Below are 20,763 nucleotides of genomic sequence, written 5' to 3'. Positions count from 1 at the left end.
CATGATCGAGGCCGTCTCTAATGGACAGGAATACTGTCCATGTTCAGTTTTTCTGCAACATGTTCCAAGCAAAAGGCTCTGTGCAGGTGAAAGGACCAGGGCAGCAGTGATAGAGCCAGTGATTCTCTGGGTGATAAAGTACAAATACAGAGGCATTCATCCAAGCACAGTCACTACCAAAGACTCAAACTCCTAGTGGCCAGAGAAGTTTGTTCCACCTCTGAAGACCGTGAGTACATTATAGGTTTGAACAGTTAGTCAGTGTAAACTGTGACTACTGTCATTAGTCACACTGACATCTGGTATCTGTAGTTCTTCCCTCTACAGGTGTCACTGAAGACTCAAGAATTGTAGTGTTGTTAATATTGATGTAGTGTTATTTTCATTAGGACTTGAATCAGAATTACAAGGTACTTTATTAAAATGGAAATGCTTTGATTGAATAACATGCATTAATACACAGTGCAGTTTTAAGTCAGTAGACTTTGGAGGCAACACAATAAGTCAGAACTAGAGTAAAGTGAATTTAGTCCAGGCTGTTGGAGGGAGAGGCTGTGCATAAGGGCTAACATAGCAAGCAAGAGGTTGTGAAGGAGAGTCCAATTACATCAGAGATCACATCCGCATCCTCTTCCGCATATTCTTCTCTGTAGTGACTCTTGGAGCTGGGCATGTGATGTCTTTAGCCTGGTCAGCACAGAAAGGCCTGATTTTTTCATGCAGATAGGTCTGCCTGTCAAAGTTCAGTCCAGGTGGGACCAGGACAGGAAGACAGTCAACCGGAGGCAGATCAGCTGAATTGCGCAGTAGCTGAAATTCCACAGGTTCTGCTTCACAGTGACTTTTTGCAAGCACCACACCTGGTCTCTCGGCATCAAAGCTGTAAACAATTAACAGGACATTTAAGAAATAGCAAACTATTTATCATAAAACACCATCATTAACCAATTAATTTTATATGAACACAATATGAGAGTTTCAATATAAACACCTGAAGTGCTGATAACTCTTGATCTTTGGAAGCCGTCTGAAGAAGGGACTCAGATGCTTCTGCCAGTCCAAGTTCTTGACAAACACTTTGCCATCCGCCGTTCCAACAAGCTGTGGGATATTGAGGTGAGACTCAGGAGAGCTGTTTTCCACTACCTGATGACAAGAGCGACAAATGTAAAAAAAATGAGAACAGAAGAAAAATAAGTTTTGCCAGGCTAATGTTTACACATTATAGTAGTCAAATAATATAAACTAACCTGAGCGATGTCTTCCAGAGTGTCGACCCTGGTCTTCATGTATGCTCGCTTGATAAGTCCAAAGCCACAATCAGGGGAGAATTTGGTGTGTCCAGCAATGGGGAAGTGGATGTCCATTGTGTGGTGAAGCTTGTGTCCAACACGCCAGGCAGCATACCACAACATGAAACTGTTTTTGTTTTGGCCACTGCAGTTGTCACAATGAAGATCCACGTATTTTTCTCCAACACCAAAGTTGTTGAAGAAATGATGCATGTAGCTTATGACTTCATTGCTTCCCTTACTTGACGACATGCCTTCATCGATCAGGAAATTGACCTGCTTCTGCATCCCTTCACAGGAGACACCAAAAAGGCCACATTGTCGTGGAGACAGGAAATACATTGGCCCCGGCTGCAGAGGGTTTGAGGGAAAGTGCATCTGTAGAAGACAGAGAGAGATTAGATTAAGACATGTGACATTTGATTAAGACATTTGTGTTTATTCATACAGTAACTGTCTAATATAGTTGTGATTCTGCATTTGCACTATTATTCTGCGACTCGGTTCAATGCTTCTACAGTAGTGCTAAAGCCAGAGCGTGAGCCAGAATAAGTAGCCATGTGTATCGCTTTGTGCAGCTGATTGGTCGAAAAATAACAAAAGCGCTGCAGCAGTTCATATGGAAATTAGGTAACACGTTTATAATGAGGCGTACACTGTGATAGTAATACGCGCGCCGAAAAACACGACCAAAAACAACAGCACACTTCCGGTTACCCACAATGCCCCGCTCTCTCTTAAAGGGTCAGCCAGGCCGGTAACACAGTTCAGCATATTAATATTAATGTGGAGTATATTTATGCTGTGAACAGTGCATACTTAGATAAATACAGCTTTATTGTCATAAAAGTCATAAAAGCATTGTCGAAAAAAGCAAAAGTATTGTTTTTTCCGGGACATCTCCCCTTCGCCCGTTCCTATTGGTGGAAGAACTGCCCCGCCACAGACTGTCTTCACCTACGTCCGGAAAAGCAGTTTAAATTCCATGGAGCGGCCACTGGTGCCACATCCGACTCTTCTACTACGAAACAGTAAACATGAGTGGACGCGGCAAAGGAGGAAAAGGACTCGGTAAAGGAGGCGCCAAGCGCCACCGCAAAGTTCTCCGTGACAACATCCAGGGCATCACCAAGCCCGCTATCCGCCGTCTGGCTCGCCGCGGCGGCGTGAAGCGTATCTCCGGTCTGATCTACGAGGAGACCCGCGGAGTGCTCAAGGTTTTCCTGGAGAACGTGATCCGTGACGCCGTCACCTACACCGAGCACGCCAAGAGGAAGACCGTGACCGCCATGGACGTGGTGTACGCCCTGAAGAGACAGGGCCGCACTCTGTACGGCTTCGGAGGTTAAACGACACTTGACTGAACACGACAACAACAACAACGGCTCTTTTAAGAGCCACACACATGTGCAGAAGAGCAACTTCTAGACTTTCGCGTTTCCACCCGCAGAATTGTCACATCAATGTAAACGAATCTCTTAAAGCAAATCTAGAAATAATCGTGTCATTAAACCATTCTCTAAATCACGCGCGAGTCGTTTCTCACTTGACAAAAACTGAGTGTTTTGTGCTTAACAAAGCTACTTTACTGAATTCACTAAAACCGTCAGCAGACGATCTGGTTGATGTCGCCATCTTGTGTATGATGAAGGTAAACTTTCAAAAGTCATCTCAGTTCTCTAACATCAAATGCAATGGTATTTATTTTTATCTTTATTTTTTCAGTGCTTTTCAAACTTCCTATAAGTGATCTGTTCTCTTCCTCTGTATCGTCCTGCGTTGCATCAATGAAATTTCCCCATGTGGGACAATAACGGAATATCTTATCTCATCTTAAATCTTCTGCTTATTAATGGATCTAAGAGCCACACACAGAACATGAAGAGAAACCTTCTGGTCCGAATGAGACACTAATCCTGCTTTACAGGGGAAACATAGTATATAATTCTTTATAAATTTAATGTCTTAAGTAAAATATTGCATTACCTCCAACAAGTCTATAATATGAATATTGTTGCTTATCTGCAGTTTATTTATGAAAATGCTTCAAATTCAAAACTGAAGCGTCTGGATCAGAGGAAAACAAAGACCTCAGGAACTGTAAATGACACAATACAACATTATTTAATAAATGGGAAAACGGACAAATAACTTTGCAATTAAGAATAATTATATTTTATTTTTGTTTTCAAAACTAATTTGTTATGTTCAATCTGTACATTTCATCAAAATCAGAAACATGTGGGTGTGTCCCTCATTCGTCCAGGAGTGTTCCATTGTAGTTCTGACTCTGATACGTTTCGACTCATCCGAGTCTAGATGACTACAACTGAATATTTTTCTACATTAATTAATTTAGACATGAAACTTTAAGAACTCCTTGGGTGGGGAACCTCAAACTCTGGAAAAAGATGGTGGGCAGGGACAAACTTATATATGGTGATTTTACTCATTAACATAAACTGGATTTACAGAGGCTTAACTTCTGAAATGCTATACAAACTAATAATAGAGGCAATTTATGGTGCTGAAAAATTCATCTATAAACGTTGTAACTGTCAGTAAATAGTTAATGCATTTTTGTTTCATAGATGGGATTGATTATCACGCACATGCAGGAAAGGCAGAACCAGTGCCACGCTGAAGGCAGCACAAGCAATAGCCCAGCCCAATGATCAAGGAACCTTTTGTATGAAAAAATGATGTGATTGCGAATTTGTGTCATGTTAACTATATCAAGTCATAAACAGCATGAAATGCACTTATATGGTACCAGCACGTAAAAGACCTCCGCAGTGACAGGCGGCCACGAGGTAGCTGTTTGTATTATACTGTGTTTAACAATGATTATGGGGAGTGTCTAAATGTACTGTTTTTGTTCTGTCTGTAATTTTCACGGCGTTTTACTATCAAAAAGGCTAATAAATATCTCGAGATCCATGTGCAGCGTTGTTTCTGAGGAGCTACAAACGTAATCAAGCGTCTAAATACGTTTCCTGACCTTAGGCTGATGGCAGTGAACACATAAAGTTGTTGCTGCTTTTTTAATATTGAGGAACTTAGTTTTTTTAAAGTTTATATTCACTTTCAAGCGTCATCTAAGTTTTTCTTATGCCTTTGTCTTTTTGATGATAAACCAGAATTGGACAATTATAAAAGCCACGTTGGCTTCATTTGGATCATCATCAAAAACACCTTCAATCAATATTTAATACTTCTGTTTAAAAGGCCTCGATTGTTACAGCTGTCCTTAGACAATGGAGCGGTATATATTTTTAACACTTTTTGTTTTTTTTATTTTGACAATTTGACACCAGGAAATGATCATTAACATATGATCACTTATGGTCGTATCATAACTGTTTGTAAAATATATGATCCTATTATATTATAGCACAATCTCCACTTATTTGTGTTGGTTTGGGTTTTAATCCAAAACTGAACATCTCACTTTACATCTTAATACTTAATTTGTCATGCACCGTTGGTAACTCATGTATAAAATGTGCCCGGGCATGGACGTATACTTTGACTGTCATCTGTTTTTAAGGCAAATGTTCCATTACTTAATGTATAACTGAGCCATCAGTGATTTACCTACAATATTGTGCTTGTACTTACAATGCCTGTGTACATCAAATACATTATATCCTTCTAACACAAATTCAGCAATTAACCAAGTCGCCATGGTTTGAAATGTACATGTTGATTTCTGATATTCCTTAATTTGTTCCAAAACCTTTCTCCACACAGTTTCCACACATCACACTCGTGTAAACACATATAGTTATGTACATGAACAGAATTATACCATTGCCCCAGCGCAGACTGACACAGAAAGGCTCCTCAGCTTTGTGTTTACTACCGCCACAAACTCGGTTAATTACAACTAAACACTGAAGCCACACTACAAGTTTAGTTTGTGTATTTACTCCTTGACATCTCTTTTGTTTGTCTAAATACAAATAGTTTCTTATGTATCAAAGTTTAGTCCACTTTAAAGCTAAATGTAGGAAAAAGTCGATGCCGAGTGTCTCGCTGGTGTGGACATGGCCAGGGTTTGATGGCTCGTTCTTAAAAACACAAGACTCTGTCAGTCTATGACTGCATTAGACAACTAGATGTGACTTTGTTCTAAAGATTCGTGTCAAATAGTTTGCAAAAAATTAGTCACGTTACTGTATTTTTAACTCTAAACTGCGAAGAGAAAACACAAAGCGGAGCCGGCGCCGCTCAGCAGAGAGGGTTGAGTCTCTACGGTTCTCATGTCCGTTATAAGGATCCTCCGCGCGCGCCCCGGCTCCAGACACAGATCTAACCGACACGAATCATGGCAGAGACCGCTCCCGCAGCAGCCCCGGCTCCGGCCAAAGCCAAGGCCCCCAAGAAGAAGGCCGCGGCCAAGAAGAAGGACGCGGGCCCCAGCCTCACGAAGCTGATCACCGACGCCATCGCCGAGTCCAAGGAGCGCAAGGGCACTTCCGTGGCCGCGGTGAAGAAGGCGCTGGCGGCAAAGGGCGTCGATGTGGCGAAAGCCAACAAGCGCATCAACACCACTCTGAAGAAGATGGTGGCCTCAGGCACCGTGAGCCAGACCAAGGGCACGGGGGCCTCCGGCTCCTTCAAACTGGCCACGAAGGAGGCCAAGTCCAAGACCGCAGCGAAGAAGAAGAGCCCCGTTAAAGCCAAGAAGCCCGCGGCGGCGGCGAAGAAGGCAGCTTCCCCCAAGAAGAAGGTGGTGAAGAAGGCGCCCGCCAAGAAGGCCAAGTCCCCGGCCAAGAAAGCGGCGAAGAAGCCCGCCAAGAGCCCCAAGAAAGTGGCAGCCAAGAAGCCCGCCAAGAGCCCCAAGAAAGCTGCGCCCAAGAAGGCCGCCAAGGCAGTGAAGAAGAGCCCCGCGAAGAAGGCCCCCGCAAAGAAGGCCCCGGCAAGGAAGGCCAAGAAGTAAAGTCACAGCGACCACCACGACCCTCAAAAGGCTCTTTTAAGAGCCACCACTCTCTCTAAAGAGCAGCTCTTCCCTTGAATATCAATGTTGCAGAATCACAATCACAGTAATCATGAAACACATTATGTTTATTACTGGGAGAGTCAGTTTGGTTTCAGGAAAGAACGACCTACATCTTTAGCACTTCCACAGAAAACAGAACATATCACCACAGCAATTGAAAATAAACAGCGCTCTAGCAGTTTATATCGACCTCAAAAAGAACTTCCAAACCATAGACCATATTCATTGAAGACAATTACAGGGATTGCAGGGGGCGCCACAATGACAATATCTGTGGCTCGGGTAAAACTTTGGGACTCATTGGATTGTCACTCAAAAACATCACCTAAGCTCTCTATATTTATCAGTTTAAAGCAACAACAAAATCATATTAATTTGAAAAGGGAAAAAAAATGACTGAACCATTGAAGTGTGGCATGTCGTAAATGTGAAACGTTAAACAAGTTGTCTTAAACAAAATGTGTTCAAAACCATCTTGTTTTGTTGTTGTTTTTATATATTTGTTTTCTTCTCTGCTCCTTTTTGATTGTGCTGGTCATTTCTGTGAACGTAAATAGCACAACATTGACACAAAACGGTTCTTCTGTGAGACTCACCCACAGAAGAACAGAATTATAATACAATACTATAGTACTTTACAAGGCAGTGCAATAGGCACGTTGTCTTGCTTTATTTCATCAGTTTCACGTTTTTATACATTTATAAAAATAGTATATATTTTGTATTTTTTATTATTATGTTTTCAATATTCTCTGTCCATGAAACAGCTGTAAATAAGAGTGTCACTATTGTTATTATATAGTATAAGAGCTTTTTTTATAAGAGCTTTTCGAGTTGTTTTCATCCGTTATTTTTCACTTCTGTACCTACTTTGTGTTGCAACAGTGGAATTTCCACATTGTGGGACAAATAAAGGCTTGTGATCTTATATCACTACAATATATTATTCTATGTGATCCTGAAACATGGACGCATTGTGACGTTTTTGACGAACAAAGTGTTTAATATGTTTGATGAGGACAACTCAAAATGAACTGTTACAGTTTCAAAAGCCTTGAAGAAACTCAAACTAAAATCTGATCACGTTATTTATGAAGTTATAGAATGAAAGGGACAGAACACGGGGCGCGTGGGACAGAGGCGTGGTTAATGTTTGAATTCAGAGCGCGAGCCCAGCTCAGCCAATCGGCTTCGCCCTGGTTGTATAAAGCCCGCTGCCGCTGGCTGAGAGAGCAAAGAGTTTCAGGTTTGACACTGACCCAAGAGCAGAGAAAATGGCCAGAACGAAGCAGACAGCGCGTAAATCCACCGGAGGAAAGGCTCCCAGGAAGCAGCTCGCCACCAAGGCGGCCCGCAAGAGCGCCCCGGCCACCGGCGGCGTCAAGAAGCCTCACCGTTACAGGCCCGGCACCGTGGCCCTGAGGGAGATCCGCCGCTACCAGAAGTCCACCGAGCTGCTCATCCGCAAGCTGCCCTTCCAGCGCCTCGTCAGGGAGATCGCCCAGGACTTCAAGACCGACCTGCGCTTCCAGAGCTCTGCCGTCATGGCTCTGCAGGAGGCCAGCGAGGCCTACCTGGTGGGTCTGTTCGAGGACACCAACCTGTGCGCCATCCACGCCAAGAGAGTGACCATCATGCCCAAGGACATCCAGCTGGCCCGACGCATCCGCGGAGAGAGGGCTTAAACTGACCCCGAGTGAACCCAAAGCAACGGCTCTTTTAAGAGCCACCAACACATTCTAAGAGCCACACTTGACCAGAACATTGCTTGGAATCCTAAATAGGGCCACCTTTAAAAAACATATTAAATACCAACTCAATTATGTGAAACTGTCATGTTCATGTGCAATTATACTCTCAAGCAATTAAGGCCAAGTTCATGTGCCTATAACTGATGTAAATAAGAGTGTACGTAACTGTATTAGTATTTAGTCTTATTCTAGCTAGTTTTACTTTACTTTTATTTATGGTTTTCCTCCATTCCCTATTAAGATATGAGAGGAGTTTTGTTCTATAAGAAGTTTTTTTTCTCATACTTCCTAAAGTTAATTCAGCCTAACACGTATGTTATATCATATATTTATAAGACATTTTTTTTTTTTGCCATTGCCAATGAACTGAATTCACGAACATAAGATTAAGATAAACCTTTAATAATCCACACAGTGGGGAAATGTCAGTGTTACAACATAGGTACAGAAGTGAGACATCAGATAACTTACACTTTTAATAGTTAAGATATTCCTTTATTGTCCCACATGGGGAAATTTCATTGGTGCAACGTTGGTAGATACAGATCACTTATAGGAAGTCTGAAAAACACTTTCAGTAGAAGATCTCCTATAAATAAATAAAAACTCCCATAGACAAATAAATAAATACATAAATACCATTGCATGTGATCACGACAGTAATTGCACATGCATATGTGTCACGACAGCACATAGACTACACATGCATTTCACAGTAATTGCAATTCATGTGCAAATAGAGGAGCCCTTACAAAAGGAAAAAAAGAAAAACCTTATATTCTTAACAAAAGTAAAAAAATAAATGAAACAAAAATGTACAATGATAAAACAACTTTTATAAACTCAAAACGAAAAACAATTCTAATCTGCTACAGGATACAATTATCAACATTACAATTTAGTAGTAGTGTTATAGCCACAGTGTTGTTCCCCATTGTAAGTTCTCTTGTCCTAAATGTACAGTCGTGAACTTGAATGTATTGTTTCATGTATTGTTACTTTGGTAAAGCGGAGAGGATGTCCGTGCTCTGATTGGAGAATCAAACTAACGCTCAGCCGACCAATCAGAAGTCAGCACTGCTGCTATATATACCGCCTGTGAGCGGCCACAGAGAACAGTTTCTCCCTCGTGTGAAATCATCTGATACTACAAACATGTCTGGAAGAGGAAAGGGCGCCGGTAAAGCCAGAGCAAAGGCAAAGAGCCGCTCCTCCAGAGCCGGGCTGCAGTTCCCCGTGGGCCGTGTGCACAGGCTGCTGAGGAAGGGTAACTACGCCCAGCGCGTCGGAGCCGGAGCTCCCGTCTACCTGGCCGCGGTGCTCGAGTACCTGACCGCTGAGATCCTGGAGTTGGCCGGTAACGCCGCCAGAGACAACAAGAAGACCAGGATCATCCCCCGCCACCTGCAGCTGGCCGTCCGCAACGACGAGGAGCTGAACAAGCTGCTGGGAGGAGTGACCATCGCCCAGGGAGGCGTGCTGCCCAACATCCAGGCCGTGCTCCTGCCCAAGAAGACCGAGAAGGCCAAGTAAAGCCAGACCCGGATAACAACACAACGGCTCTTTTAAGAGCCACCCACTCCAGAGAAGGAAACAAAACTGTTGCCTGATTTCTAACTGAAACTTGTTTGCAGGTCAACTTGTCCACATTTTAGTGACTTACAAATGGGTGAGAATATGTCAAACATGGCAAAGAAAATAATTGTCAAACGTCTCACTGGTCAAAACTAACAGTGATGAATTGGTCAAATCCCAAAACTAAAAGCCTGTTCCAACAACCGAATTGAATTAAACCATATAAATTATAAAGTGCTGTGATTTCAGGTACTCTTGAGTCTTGTTTTGCTTTGTCTATCCAAAAGTTAAAACTTGTCTAAATCCAGTTAAATGCCATATTATCTTCGCTCTCTAGTGGTGGATTTGATCACTGACGGTCATTTAACTGTGTATTCAAGTCACAGACAAAGCTCCCATTTATATATATATATATATATATATTACATTTTTTTACGATTAAATAAACACAATTTTGATTGTTTTGTTTCATTTAGCAAAACCCTACACACAATTAGCACAACCACAAACCCAATTAGCAAAACACCTTAGCTCCTTTGCAAAATGAACCACTCTTGTAAAAACTCTTCACTAATTGATCAAAACCATATTTTTTTACCATATGAAACACACATGTTGCATATGACTTATCTATGTTTGCACCAGTTACACACCAGTTACACACCAGATACACACAAGTTACACACAAGTTACACACCAGATACACACCAGTTACACACCAGTTACACACCAGATACACACCAGTTACACACCAGTTACACACCAGATACACACCAGATACACACCAGTTACACACCAGTTACACACCAGATACACACCAGTTACACACCAGTTACACACCAGATACACACCAGATACACACCAGTTACACACCAGATACACACAAGTTACACACCAGTTACACACCAGATACACACCAGTTACACACCAGTTACACACCAGATACACACCAGATACACACCAGTTACACACCAGATACACACCAGATACACACCAGATACACACCAGATACACACCAGATACACACAAGTTACACACCAGTTACACACCAGATACACTCCAGTTACACACCAGTTACACACCAGTTACACACCAGATACACACCAGTTACACACCAGTTACACACCAGATACACTCCAGTTACACACCAGTTACACACCAGTTACACACCAGATACACACCAGTTACACACCAGATACACTCCAGTTACACACCAGTTACACACCAGATACACACCAGATACACACCAGTTACACTCCAGATACACACCAGTTACACACCAGATACACTCCAGTTACACACCAGTTACACACCAGATACACACCAGTTACACACCAGTTACACACCAGTTACACACCAGATACACACCAGTTACACACCAGTTACACACCAGATACACACCAGTTACACACCAGTTACACTCCAGATACACACCAGTTACACACCAGTTACACACCAGTTACACACCAGATACACTCCAGTTACACACCAGTTACACACCAGTTACACACCAGATACACACCAGTTACACACCAGTTACACACCAGATACACTCCAGTTACACACCAGATACACTCCAGTTACACACCAGTTACACACCAGTTACACACCAGATGGGTGTGGTCATTTGGCTCATGGGTGTGGTCATTTGGCACATGGGTGTGGTCATTTGACAGTCAGTGCTTTAGCATTGCAAAGAAGTGACATTTTGATAAACTTCTGTGTCTTAAATACATACAAGTGTGTTCAGTGTTGTAAATCACTGTGTGTGTTGTTTTGCACAAAGTGTGAACTGACTTTTTGTGTTACAGTGGTGCAGATCTGAGGCCCAGTTTTGCTCCTTGACTGTAAGGTTTTGATAATTGGGCTAAACTTTAGATTTTAGTGTTTATTCAATAGTAAAAACAACTATAATATTAGTTAAAGTTTGTAGATCCCACAAGCACTTCTGTGAAAGAACTGTGTTTGTTAATTGTGTGGTTTGCAGTTATTTTTGTTGAGTTGTTTAATACACAGTAAAGTACCATCAGTGATGAGATCAACTGCTTTGAAAATACATTTACTGTATCAGAAAACAAAATAAACACGTGTTCTAACTAAGAAAGGGTTAGGGTCAATTACAGAATTCACAGACTGGGAAATGCTTTGGCATCAAAGGTGCAACATACAATGTAAAATATATGAAAAAGGGAATGCATAATATTTTGTATTTACAAACAACTGGATTGAAGCTATGAATTTACCTTGTAATTATTTCTTGTGATTTAGTAAGAATTGAGCATTATTATCAATATGTGTACTTTTGGTTTTATTAAATGATAGTTCTGAATTTAGTAGTTTCATCTGAGATTTTCTTTTCTTTTTTTTTATTTAGATATTTTAGAAATCCTTTAGTTCTTTATTTCAATATTTCCCAGAGGAATTGTAAAAGAGAAAACACCACTTCTTATAATCCACCAATCAGCTTCGAGGAACAGCACAGCTTATCTGCATGAGGCTTGCTTTAAACCGCGGGGCGGCGCGCTCTCAAGTCATTCGTCCGTCTGTCCTCAGAACAGCTCACGATGCCTGAACCCGCCAAGGCCGCGCCCAAGAAGGGCTCCAAGAAAGCCGTGACCAAGACCGCTGGGAAAGGCGGCAAGAAGAGGAGAAAGTCCAGGAAGGAGAGCTACGCCATCTACGTGTACAAGGTGCTGAAGCAGGTCCACCCCGACACCGGCATCTCCTCCAAGGCCATGGGCATCATGAACTCTTTCGTCAACGACATCTTCGAGAGGATCGGCGGAGAGGCCTCCCGCCTGGCGCACTACAACAAGCGCTCCACCATCACCTCCAGAGAGATCCAGACCGCCGTGCGCCTCCTGCTGCCCGGAGAGCTGGCCAAGCACGCCGTGTCCGAGGGCACCAAGGCCGTGACCAAGTACACCAGCTCCAAGTAAACCCCAGTGTGCTCCAACCTTTCAACAACGGCCCTTCTCAGGGCCACCCACATCTGACAAAGATTAACGTCTACCACTTGCTTTTATTTATTTATTTTTATATAATATATATATATATATATTATATATATTATATATATATATATATAAGGTCTCCACCCAGCGTAAAATTAGGTTGGTTAAACCGCTCTAAATTTGCAACGTCTAGTTAAATTCAAAGATTGTTTGACGGACTTGAAATGAATCATGCTCTGAATAAAGCAGTAAACTAAATATGTAAAGTTAGTTACTGGAGTGTTATACTCTATTGTAAATGGAAATGTTAAGTATTCATTCACAAATGTTACAACCTCGTAGATGAGCATATTTAATGTAGGCCCATATTATTAATAATGTATATACTTAGATTTTTGTGAAATGTTTCAAAAGTGGAAAGATGAGCACTTACGCACTTTATTGTGGAGTTAATTGTATGCTGTGAATGAACAGTATTTTCATTTAAGTGAAAGGGCATCGTTTTTCAGTTTGTTAATATCGTGAGAAATGTGTACGTTTTTTTCTTTTAAGACTAAAAAAAGCAAAAGTATTGTTCTGCGTAAACGACCTTTGGGAGGCACGTTCCTATTGGTGGAAGAACGGCCACGCCCACAGACTGTCTTCACCTGCGTCCGCAAAAGCAGGATAAACACCATTGGAGCGGCCGTTAGAGCCACATCTGACTCTTCCACCAAGAAACAGTAAACATGAGTGGACGCGGCAAAGGAGGAAAAGGACTCGGTAAAGGAGGCGCCAAGCGCCACCGCAAAGTTCTCCGTGACAACATCCAGGGCATCACCAAGCCCGCTATCCGCCGTCTGGCTCGCCGCGGCGGCGTGAAGCGTATCTCCGGTCTGATCTACGAGGAGACCCGCGGAGTGCTCAAGGTTTTCCTGGAGAACGTGATCCGTGACGCCGTCACCTACACCGAGCACGCCAAGAGGAAGACCGTGACCGCCATGGACGTGGTGTACGCCCTGAAGAGACAGGGCCGCACTCTGTACGGCTTCGGAGGTTAAACGACACTTGACTGAACACGACAACAACAACAACGGCTCTTTTAAGAGCCACACACATGTGCAGAAGAGCATTATCTTTTCTCATGGTTGCACCTCGTTTGATCCTAAATTATTAAACCTGGAAAAAGTAGAATAAAACCTTAGATCTACAGCGTGGCTATGAACTGTCTCAGATATATATTGTATTTTATATATATATATATATATATAAATGGGAGCTCTATCTGTGACTTAAATTCACAGATAAATGACCAGTGATCACATCCACCACCAGAGAGTGAAGATAATATGGGATTTAACTGGATTTAGACAGTTTTAACTTCTGGATATAAAGACAAAACAAGACTCAAGAGTACCTGAAATCACAGCCCTTTATCATTTATATGGTGATTATATGGATGAAATGGACTGAACTGAAGTAACTGGACATTTACAAAATGAAAAGACCAACTTTAGCAGTGAACCTGAAAATGGGCACTTGGAGGTAATATTGAATGTACTGGTCAACTAAATGTATTAGAACAAAATCATAACTTCGTCCCTGGATGTCTTGGGCCCAAAATGAGTCCAAGACATTGTAACATCTTTCTGTTGTCTTTAGTCCACATCCAGAGCTGTCACAGCCCAGACAACCCCCTCTGCTCAAAACAATCTTCTGCTTCTTTATGCATTATCTCCCCCCGGGATGGTAAATAAGTTGGGAAGTATGAACCCGCCCAAACGTTATGAACCTGAGACTGGCCGTTGGATACGGGCCTGAGTCCGTCAATCGATCATGTTTATATGTTTGCAGACTGTGAGGATGCAGAGTTTACAACCGGCCACTAGAGGCCTGTATAGTCCAAGCTCAGGGAGCCGAGTAAAAGACCTGAGGACGGGCGAGCAGAGAGTGTGGAGCACGGGACGTAACATCGATTAGTTTATACCTGGCAAAACATTCCATTTCCATAGCATTTATTACACGGCCCTCAGATCCACGGCCCTCAGACCCACGGCCCTCAGAGGCCCTCAGAGGCCCTCAGAGGCCCTCAGACCCACGGCCCTCAGAGGCCCTCAGACCCACGGCCCTCAGAGGCCCTCAGAGGCCCTCAGACCCACGGCCCTCAGGCCCGTGGTGGTCATCAGTTTGATGATATGTTCAGTTATTAAACTCATGGATCATAGTTTTACGCCTGTAGGTTATTCGAGGCATTTGGGCTCACCCACGGCACCTCGCCCGTTCACGTCACCTACACGCGCTCTGATTGGTCTAGACCAGGGGGGTCAAACTCAATTGGGTCGCGGGCCGAACACAACGTAAAAATTAAAACAATACAAAATATAAGAAATAAATAGCTTTATAAAGCCTACGCTGTTTTTCAAGCAATTACTGGATCAATTAAAAGAAATTACAAACACGTTTGTTCTCATAAACTGAAATGTATTTAGAAAAACAAGTGTCATTTCACCAACTCTGAGCTTCAGTTTATGAGCATCACAACTTCAGAGTTGATCTACAGAGATAAACATTTAGTCTATTGTTAAATATAGTTAAATATTGTATTTGAATTAACAAAATAAACTTCTCAAGATCTAAAAAAAAACTTTTAAAAGTACTAAGTAACATTTCCACTTCTGTGTAGTTCTCTGTAGTTCTCTGTAGTTCTCTGTAGTCATCTGTAGTCCTCTGTAGTTCTCTGTAGTCATCTGTAGTTCTCTGTAGTTCTCTGTAGTCATCTGTAGTCCTCTGTAGTTCTCTGTAGTTCTCTGTAGTTCTCTGTAGTCATCTGTAGTTCTCTGTAGTTCTCTGTAGTTCTCTGTAGTCATCTGTAGTTCTCTGTAGTCCTCTGTAGTTCTCTGTAGTCATCTGTAGTTCTCTGTAGTCATCTGTAGTTCTCTGTAGTCATCTGTAGTCCTCTGTAGTTCTCTGTAGTTCTCTGTAGTTCTCTGTAGTTCTCTGTAGTCATCTGTAGTCCTCTGTAGTCCTCTGTAGTCCTCTGTAGTCCTCTGTAGTTCTCTGTAGTTCTCTGTAGTCATCTGTAGTCCTCTGTAGTCCTCTGTAGTCCTCTGTAGTCCTCTGTAGTTCTCTGTAGTCATCTGTAGTCCTCTGTAGTTCTCTGTAGTCATCTGTAGTCCTCTGTAGTCCTCTGTAGTTCTCTGTAGTTCTCTGTAGTCATCTGTAGTTCTCTGTAGTCATCTGTAGTCCTCTGTAGTTCTCTGTAGTCATCTGTAGTTCTCTGTAGTTCTCTGTAGTCCTCTGTAGTCATCTGTAGTCCTCTGTAGTTCTCTGTAGTCCTCTGTAGTTCTCTGTAGTTCTCTGTAGTCCTCTGTAGTTCTCTGTAGTCATCTGTAGTCCTCTGTAGTTCTCTGTAGTCATATGTAGTTCTCTGTAGTTATCTGTAGTCATCTGTAGTTCTCTGTAGTTCTCTGTAGTTCTCTGTAGTTCTCTGTAGTTCTCTGTAGTTCTCTGTAGTTCTCTCTAGTCCTCTGTAGTTCTCTGTAGTCATCTGTAGTCCTCTGTAGTTCTCTGTAGTCATATGTAGTTCTCTGTAGTTCTCTGTAGTCATCTGTAGTTCTCTGTAGTTCTCTGTAGTTCTCTGTAGTCCTCTGTAGTTCTCTGTAGTCCTCTGTAGTTCTCTGTAGTCATCTGTAGTCCTATGTAGTTCTCTGTAGTTCTCTGTAGTCCTCTGCAGTTCTCTGTAGTCCTCTGTAGTCCTCTGTAGTTCTCTGTAGTCCTCTGTAGTTCTCTGTAGTCATATGTAGTTCTCTGTAGTTCTCTGTAGTTCTCTGTAGTTCTCTGTAGTCATCTGTAGTCCTCTGTAGTTCTCTGTAGTCATATGTAGTTCTCTGTAGTTCTCTGTAGTCATCTGTAGTTCTCTGTAGTTCTCTGTAGTTCTCTGTAGTCCTCTGTAGTTCTCTGTAGTCCTCTGTAGTTCTCTGTAGTCATCTGTAGTCCTATGTAGTTCTCTGTAGTTCTCTGTAGTCCTCTGCAGTTCTCTGTAGTCCTCTGTAGTCCTCTGTAGTTCTCTGTAGTCCTCTGTAGTTCTCTGTAGTCATATGTAGTTCTCTGTAGTTCTCTGTAGTTCTCTGTAGTCATCTGTAGTTCTCTGTAGTTCTCTGTAGTCCTCTGTAGTTCTCTGTAGTTCTCTGTAGTTCTCTGTAGTCCTCTGTAGTTCTCTGTAGTTCTCTGTAGTTCTCTGTAGTCCTCTGTAGTTCTCTGTAGTTCTCTGTAGTTCTCTGTAGTTCTCTGTAGTTCTCTCTAGTCCTCTGTAGTTCTCTGTAGTCATCTGTAGTCCTCTGTAGTTCTCTGTAGTCATATGTAGTTCTCTGTAGTTCTCTGTAGTCATCTGTAGTTCTCTGTAGTTCTCTGTAGTTCTCTGTAGTCCTCTGTAGTTCTCTGTAGTCATCTGTAGTCCTCTGTAGTTCTCTGTAGTCATATGTAGTTCTCTGTAGTTCTCTGTAGTCATCTGTAGTTCTCTGTAGTCCTCTGTAGTTCTCTGTAGTCATCTGTAGTCCTATGTAGTTCTCTGTAGTTCTCTGTAGTCCTCTGCAGTTCTCTGTAGTCCTCTGTAGTCCTCTGTAGTTCTCTGTAGTCCTCTGTAGTTCTCTGTAGTCATATGTAGTTCTCTGTAGTTCTCTGTAGTTCTCTGTAGTTCTCTGTAGTCATCTGTAGTCCTCTGTAGTTCTCTGTAGTCATATGTAGTTCTCTGTAGTTCTCTGTAGTCATCTGTAGTTCTCTGTAGTTCTCTGTAGTTGTCTGTAGTCCTCTGTAGTTCTCTGTAGTCCTCTGTAGTTCTCTGTAGTCATCTGTAGTCCTATGTAGTTCTCTGTAGTTCTCTGTAGTCCTCTGCAGTTCTCTGTAGTCCTCTGTAGTCCTCTGTAGTTCTCTGTAGTCCTCTGTAGTTCTCTGTAGTCATATGTAGTTCTCTGTAGTTCTCTGTAGTTCTCTGTAGTTCTCTGTAGTCATCTGTAGTTCTCTGTAGTTCTCTGTAGTCCTCTGTAGTTCTCTGTAGTTCTCTGTAGTTCTCTGTAGTCCTCTGTAGTTCTCTGTAGTTCTCTGTAGTTCTCTGTAGTCCTCTGTAGTTCTCTGTAGTCCTCTGTAGTTCTCTGTAGTTCTCTGTAGTCATCTGTAGTCCTCTGTAGTTCTCTGTAGTTCTCTGTATCATCTGTAGTCCTTTGTAGTTCTCTGTAGTCCTCTGTAGTTCTCTGTAGTTCTCTGTAGTTCTCTGTAGTCATCTGTAGTCCTCTGTAGTCCTCTGTAGTTCTCTGTAGTTCTCTGTAGTTTTCTGTAGTTCTCTGTAGTCATCTGTAGTCCTCTGTAGTTCTCTGTAGTTCTCTGTAGGTCTCTGTAGTTCTCTGTAGTCCTCTGTAGTTCTCTGTAGTTCTCTGTAGTTATCTGTAGGTCTCTGTAGTCCTCTGTAGTTCTCTGTAGTTCTCTGTAGTCCTCTGTAGTTCTCTGTAGTCCTCTGTAGTTCTCTGTAGTTCTCTGTATTCCTCTGTAGTTCTCTGTAGTTCTCTGTAGTTCTCTGTAGTTCTCTGTAGTCCTCTGTAGTCCTCTGTAGTCCTCTGTAGTTCTCTGTAGTCATCTGTAGTTCTCTGTAGTTCTCTGTAGTCCTCTGTAGTCCTCTGTAGTTCTCTGTAGTCCTCTGTAGTTCTCTGTAGTTATCTGTAGTTCTCTGTAGTCCTCTGTAGTTCTCTGTAGTCCTCTGTAGTCCTCTGTAGTTCTCTGTAGTCATCTGTAGTTCTCTGTAGTTCTCTGTAGTTCTCTGTAGTTCTCTGTAGTCATCTGTAGTTCTCTGTAGTTCTCTGTAGTCATCTGTAGTTCTCTGTAGTTCTCTGTAGTCATCTGTAGTTCTCTGTAGTTCTCTGTAGTCCTCTGTAGTCCTCTGTAGTCCTCTGTAGTTCTCTGTAGTCATCTGTAGTCCTCTGTAGTTCTCTGTAGTCATCTGTAGTCCTCTGTAGTCCTCCGTAGTTCTCTGTAGTTCTCTGTAGTCATCTGTAGTTCTCTGTAGTCATCTGTAGTCCTCTGTAGTTCTCTGTAGTCATCTGTAGTTCTCTGTAGTTCTCTGTAGTTCTCTGTAGTCCTCTGTAGTCATCTGTAGTCCTCTGTAGTTCTCTGTAGTCCTCTGTAGTTCTCTGTAGTTCTCTCTAGTCCTCTGTAGTTCTCTGTAGTCATCTGTAGTTCTCTGTAGTTCTCTGTAGTTCTCTGTAGTCCTCTGTAGTTCTCTGTAGTCCTCTGTAGTTCTCTGTAGTCATCTGTAGTCCTATGTAGTTCTCTGTAGTTCTCTGTAGTCCTCTGTAGTTCTCTGTAGTCCTCTGTAGTCCTCTGTAGTTCTCTGTAGTCCTCTGTAGTTCTCTGTAGTCATATGTAGTTCTCTGTAGTTCTCTGTAGTTCTCTGTAGTCATCTGTAGTTCTCTGTAGTTCTCTGTAGTTCTCTGTAGTCCTCTGTAGTTCTCTGTAGTTCTCTGTAGTTCTCTGTAGTCCTCTGTAGTTATCTGTAGTTCTCTGTAGTTCTCTGTAGTCCTCTGTAGTTCTCTGTAGTCCTCTGTAGTTCTCTGTAGTTCTCTGTAGTCATCTGTAGTCCTCTGTAGTTCTCTGTAGTTCTCTGTATCATCTATAGTTCTCTGTAGTCATCTGTAGTCCTCTGTAGTTCTCTGTAGTTCTCTGTAGTTCTCTGTAGTTCTCTGTAGTTCTCTGTAGTCATCTGTAGTCCTCTGTAGTCCTCTTTAGTTCTCTGTAGTTCTCTGTAGTTCTCTGTAGTTCTCTGTAGTTCTCTGTAGGTCTCAGTAGTTCTCTGTAGTTCTCTGTAGTTCTCTGTAGTTCTCTGTAGTTTTCTGTAGTTCTCTGTAGGTCTCTGTAGTTCTCTGTAGTCCTCTGTAGTTCTCTGTAGTTCTCTGTAGTTCTCTGTAGGTCTCTGTAGTCCTCTGTAGTTCTCTGTAGTTCTCTGTAGGTCTCTGTAGTTCTCTGTAGTCCTCTGTAGTTCTCTGTAGTTCTCTGTAGTTATCTGTAGGTCTCTGTAGTCCTCTGTAGTTCTCTGTAGTTCTCTGTAGTCCTCTGTAGTTCTCTGTAGTCCTCTGTAGTTCTCTGTAGTTCTCTGTATTCCTCTGTAGTTCTCTGTAGTTCTCTGTAGTTCTCTGTAGTTCTCTGTAGTCATCTGTAGTCCTCTGTAGTCCTCTGTAGTTCTCTGTAGTCATCTGTAGTTCTCTGTAGTTCTCTGTAGTCCTCTGTAGTTCTCTGTAGTCCTCTGTAGTTCTCTGTAGTTATCTGTAGTTCTCTGTAGTCCTCTGTAGTTCTCTGTAGTCATCTGTAGTTCTCTGTAGTTCTCTGTAGTTCTCTGTAGTCATCTGTAGTTCTCTGTAGTTCTCTGTAGTTCTCTGTAGTCATCTGTAGTCCTCTGTAGTCCTCTGTAGTTCTCTGTAGTTCTCTGTAGTTCTCTTTACACCTGAACTGACTCACCATTAAACACAAACACACGTGGAGCGTTTAAGGAGGTTAAGTTTCGCCTCAGGCCTTGAAAATATAGAATAATTTGCATGAGCCACAGTTTCCATCAAACCAAACTCTTTCTCAAATCGTGGGCCAAATATTATGTACAAAATAAAACAATACAAAATGGCCACTGGGGGAGTCTGCGACATGCTGCAGCGAGCCACGCCCTATCCAGATATTATAATAGATCCATGCATGATGATCTGGTGCCGACCATAACTTTATTCACACGTATTTACGACATAATAAGCATCATGTTTAGCATTTTGTGGCGCTGGCTACTTCCTGGTGTATTTGTCGATACACTTATGATGCTAATGTAGACTTATTTATGTTTGTTTTTCAGTTTCATTCGAACTTTTCACACCACAATTGTAAATCATTGTAAGCTGTCTTGATCTGCGTTTCAAATACACAACTATTCAACGCGTAGAGAGCAGATCTGAGAGCAGTACAGTATCTGTGTTAGAGATAATTGTGATGTAGAATGTACCAGCTTTAGCTCACACTTCCAGGTTTGTTCTCTACTGTTATTGTCTGTGTTAAGGATAACTGTTGTGTTATTTTAACATAACTGTTGTGTTATTTTAACATAACTGTTGTGTTATTTTAACATAACTGTTGTGTTATTTTAACATAACTGTTGTGTTATTTTAACATAACTGTTGTGTTAT

At 42.1% G+C, this 20,763-nt stretch overlaps 7 protein-coding genes across 7 annotated transcripts; 6 read left to right on the top strand and 1 right to left on the bottom strand.

Moving 5' to 3' along the window:
• Window positions 1–383: 383 nt before the first annotated feature.
• Window positions 384–1,986, bottom strand: LOC140376633 (uncharacterized). Its single transcript, XM_072462119.1, has 4 exons — window positions 1,741–1,986; window positions 1,251–1,670; window positions 992–1,146; window positions 384–880 (listed from the first exon to the last, which is right to left on the bottom strand). The coding sequence occupies exons 2-4, from the start codon at window positions 1,668–1,670 to the stop codon at window positions 616–618; spliced, it is 840 nt and encodes a 279-aa protein (XP_072318220.1). The 5' UTR covers window positions 1,741–1,986; the 3' UTR covers window positions 384–615.
• Window positions 1,987–2,321: 335 nt separating this feature from the next.
• On the top strand, window positions 2,322–2,666 carry LOC140376608 (histone H4). The gene has a single exon (XM_072462091.1). The coding sequence runs from the start codon at window positions 2,330–2,332 to the stop codon at window positions 2,639–2,641; it is 312 nt and encodes a 103-aa protein (XP_072318192.1). The 5' UTR covers window positions 2,322–2,329; the 3' UTR covers window positions 2,642–2,666.
• A 2,864-nt stretch (window positions 2,667–5,530) lies between these two features.
• On the top strand, window positions 5,531–6,237 carry LOC140376572 (histone H1-like). The gene has a single exon (XM_072462050.1). The coding sequence runs from the start codon at window positions 5,623–5,625 to the stop codon at window positions 6,235–6,237; it is 615 nt and encodes a 204-aa protein (XP_072318151.1). The 5' UTR covers window positions 5,531–5,622.
• Window positions 6,238–7,553: 1,316 nt separating this feature from the next.
• LOC140376573 (histone H3) lies at window positions 7,554–8,001 on the top strand. The gene has a single exon (XM_072462051.1). The coding sequence runs from the start codon at window positions 7,575–7,577 to the stop codon at window positions 7,983–7,985; it is 411 nt and encodes a 136-aa protein (XP_072318152.1). The 5' UTR covers window positions 7,554–7,574; the 3' UTR covers window positions 7,986–8,001.
• A 1,174-nt stretch (window positions 8,002–9,175) lies between these two features.
• On the top strand, window positions 9,176–9,660 carry LOC140376575 (histone H2A-like). The gene has a single exon (XM_072462052.1). It carries the CDS (start codon window positions 9,207–9,209, stop codon window positions 9,582–9,584), a length of 378 nt encoding a protein of 125 aa, XP_072318153.1. The 5' UTR covers window positions 9,176–9,206; the 3' UTR covers window positions 9,585–9,660.
• A 2,513-nt stretch (window positions 9,661–12,173) lies between these two features.
• Window positions 12,174–12,621, top strand: LOC140376578 (histone H2B 1/2). The gene has a single exon (XM_072462056.1). The coding sequence runs from the start codon at window positions 12,191–12,193 to the stop codon at window positions 12,563–12,565; it is 375 nt and encodes a 124-aa protein (XP_072318157.1). The 5' UTR covers window positions 12,174–12,190; the 3' UTR covers window positions 12,566–12,621.
• A 683-nt stretch (window positions 12,622–13,304) lies between these two features.
• LOC140376616 (histone H4) lies at window positions 13,305–13,637 on the top strand. Its single transcript, XM_072462100.1, has one exon. It carries the CDS (start codon window positions 13,309–13,311, stop codon window positions 13,618–13,620), a length of 312 nt encoding a protein of 103 aa, XP_072318201.1. The 5' UTR covers window positions 13,305–13,308; the 3' UTR covers window positions 13,621–13,637.
• The last annotated feature ends 7,126 nt before the right edge of the window (window positions 13,638–20,763 follow it).

The sequence above is a fragment of the Eucyclogobius newberryi genome, unplaced genomic scaffold (genome assembly GCF_026437365.1).
Source record: "Eucyclogobius newberryi isolate DKJ021-1_F unplaced genomic scaffold, fEucNew1.0.hap1 SCAF_37, whole genome shotgun sequence".
Classification (NCBI taxonomy): domain Eukaryota; kingdom Metazoa; phylum Chordata; class Actinopteri; order Gobiiformes; family Gobiidae; genus Eucyclogobius; species Eucyclogobius newberryi.
The sequence above is the reverse complement of the archived record's forward strand: the minus strand, read 5'-3'. Positions and strand labels throughout refer to the sequence as shown.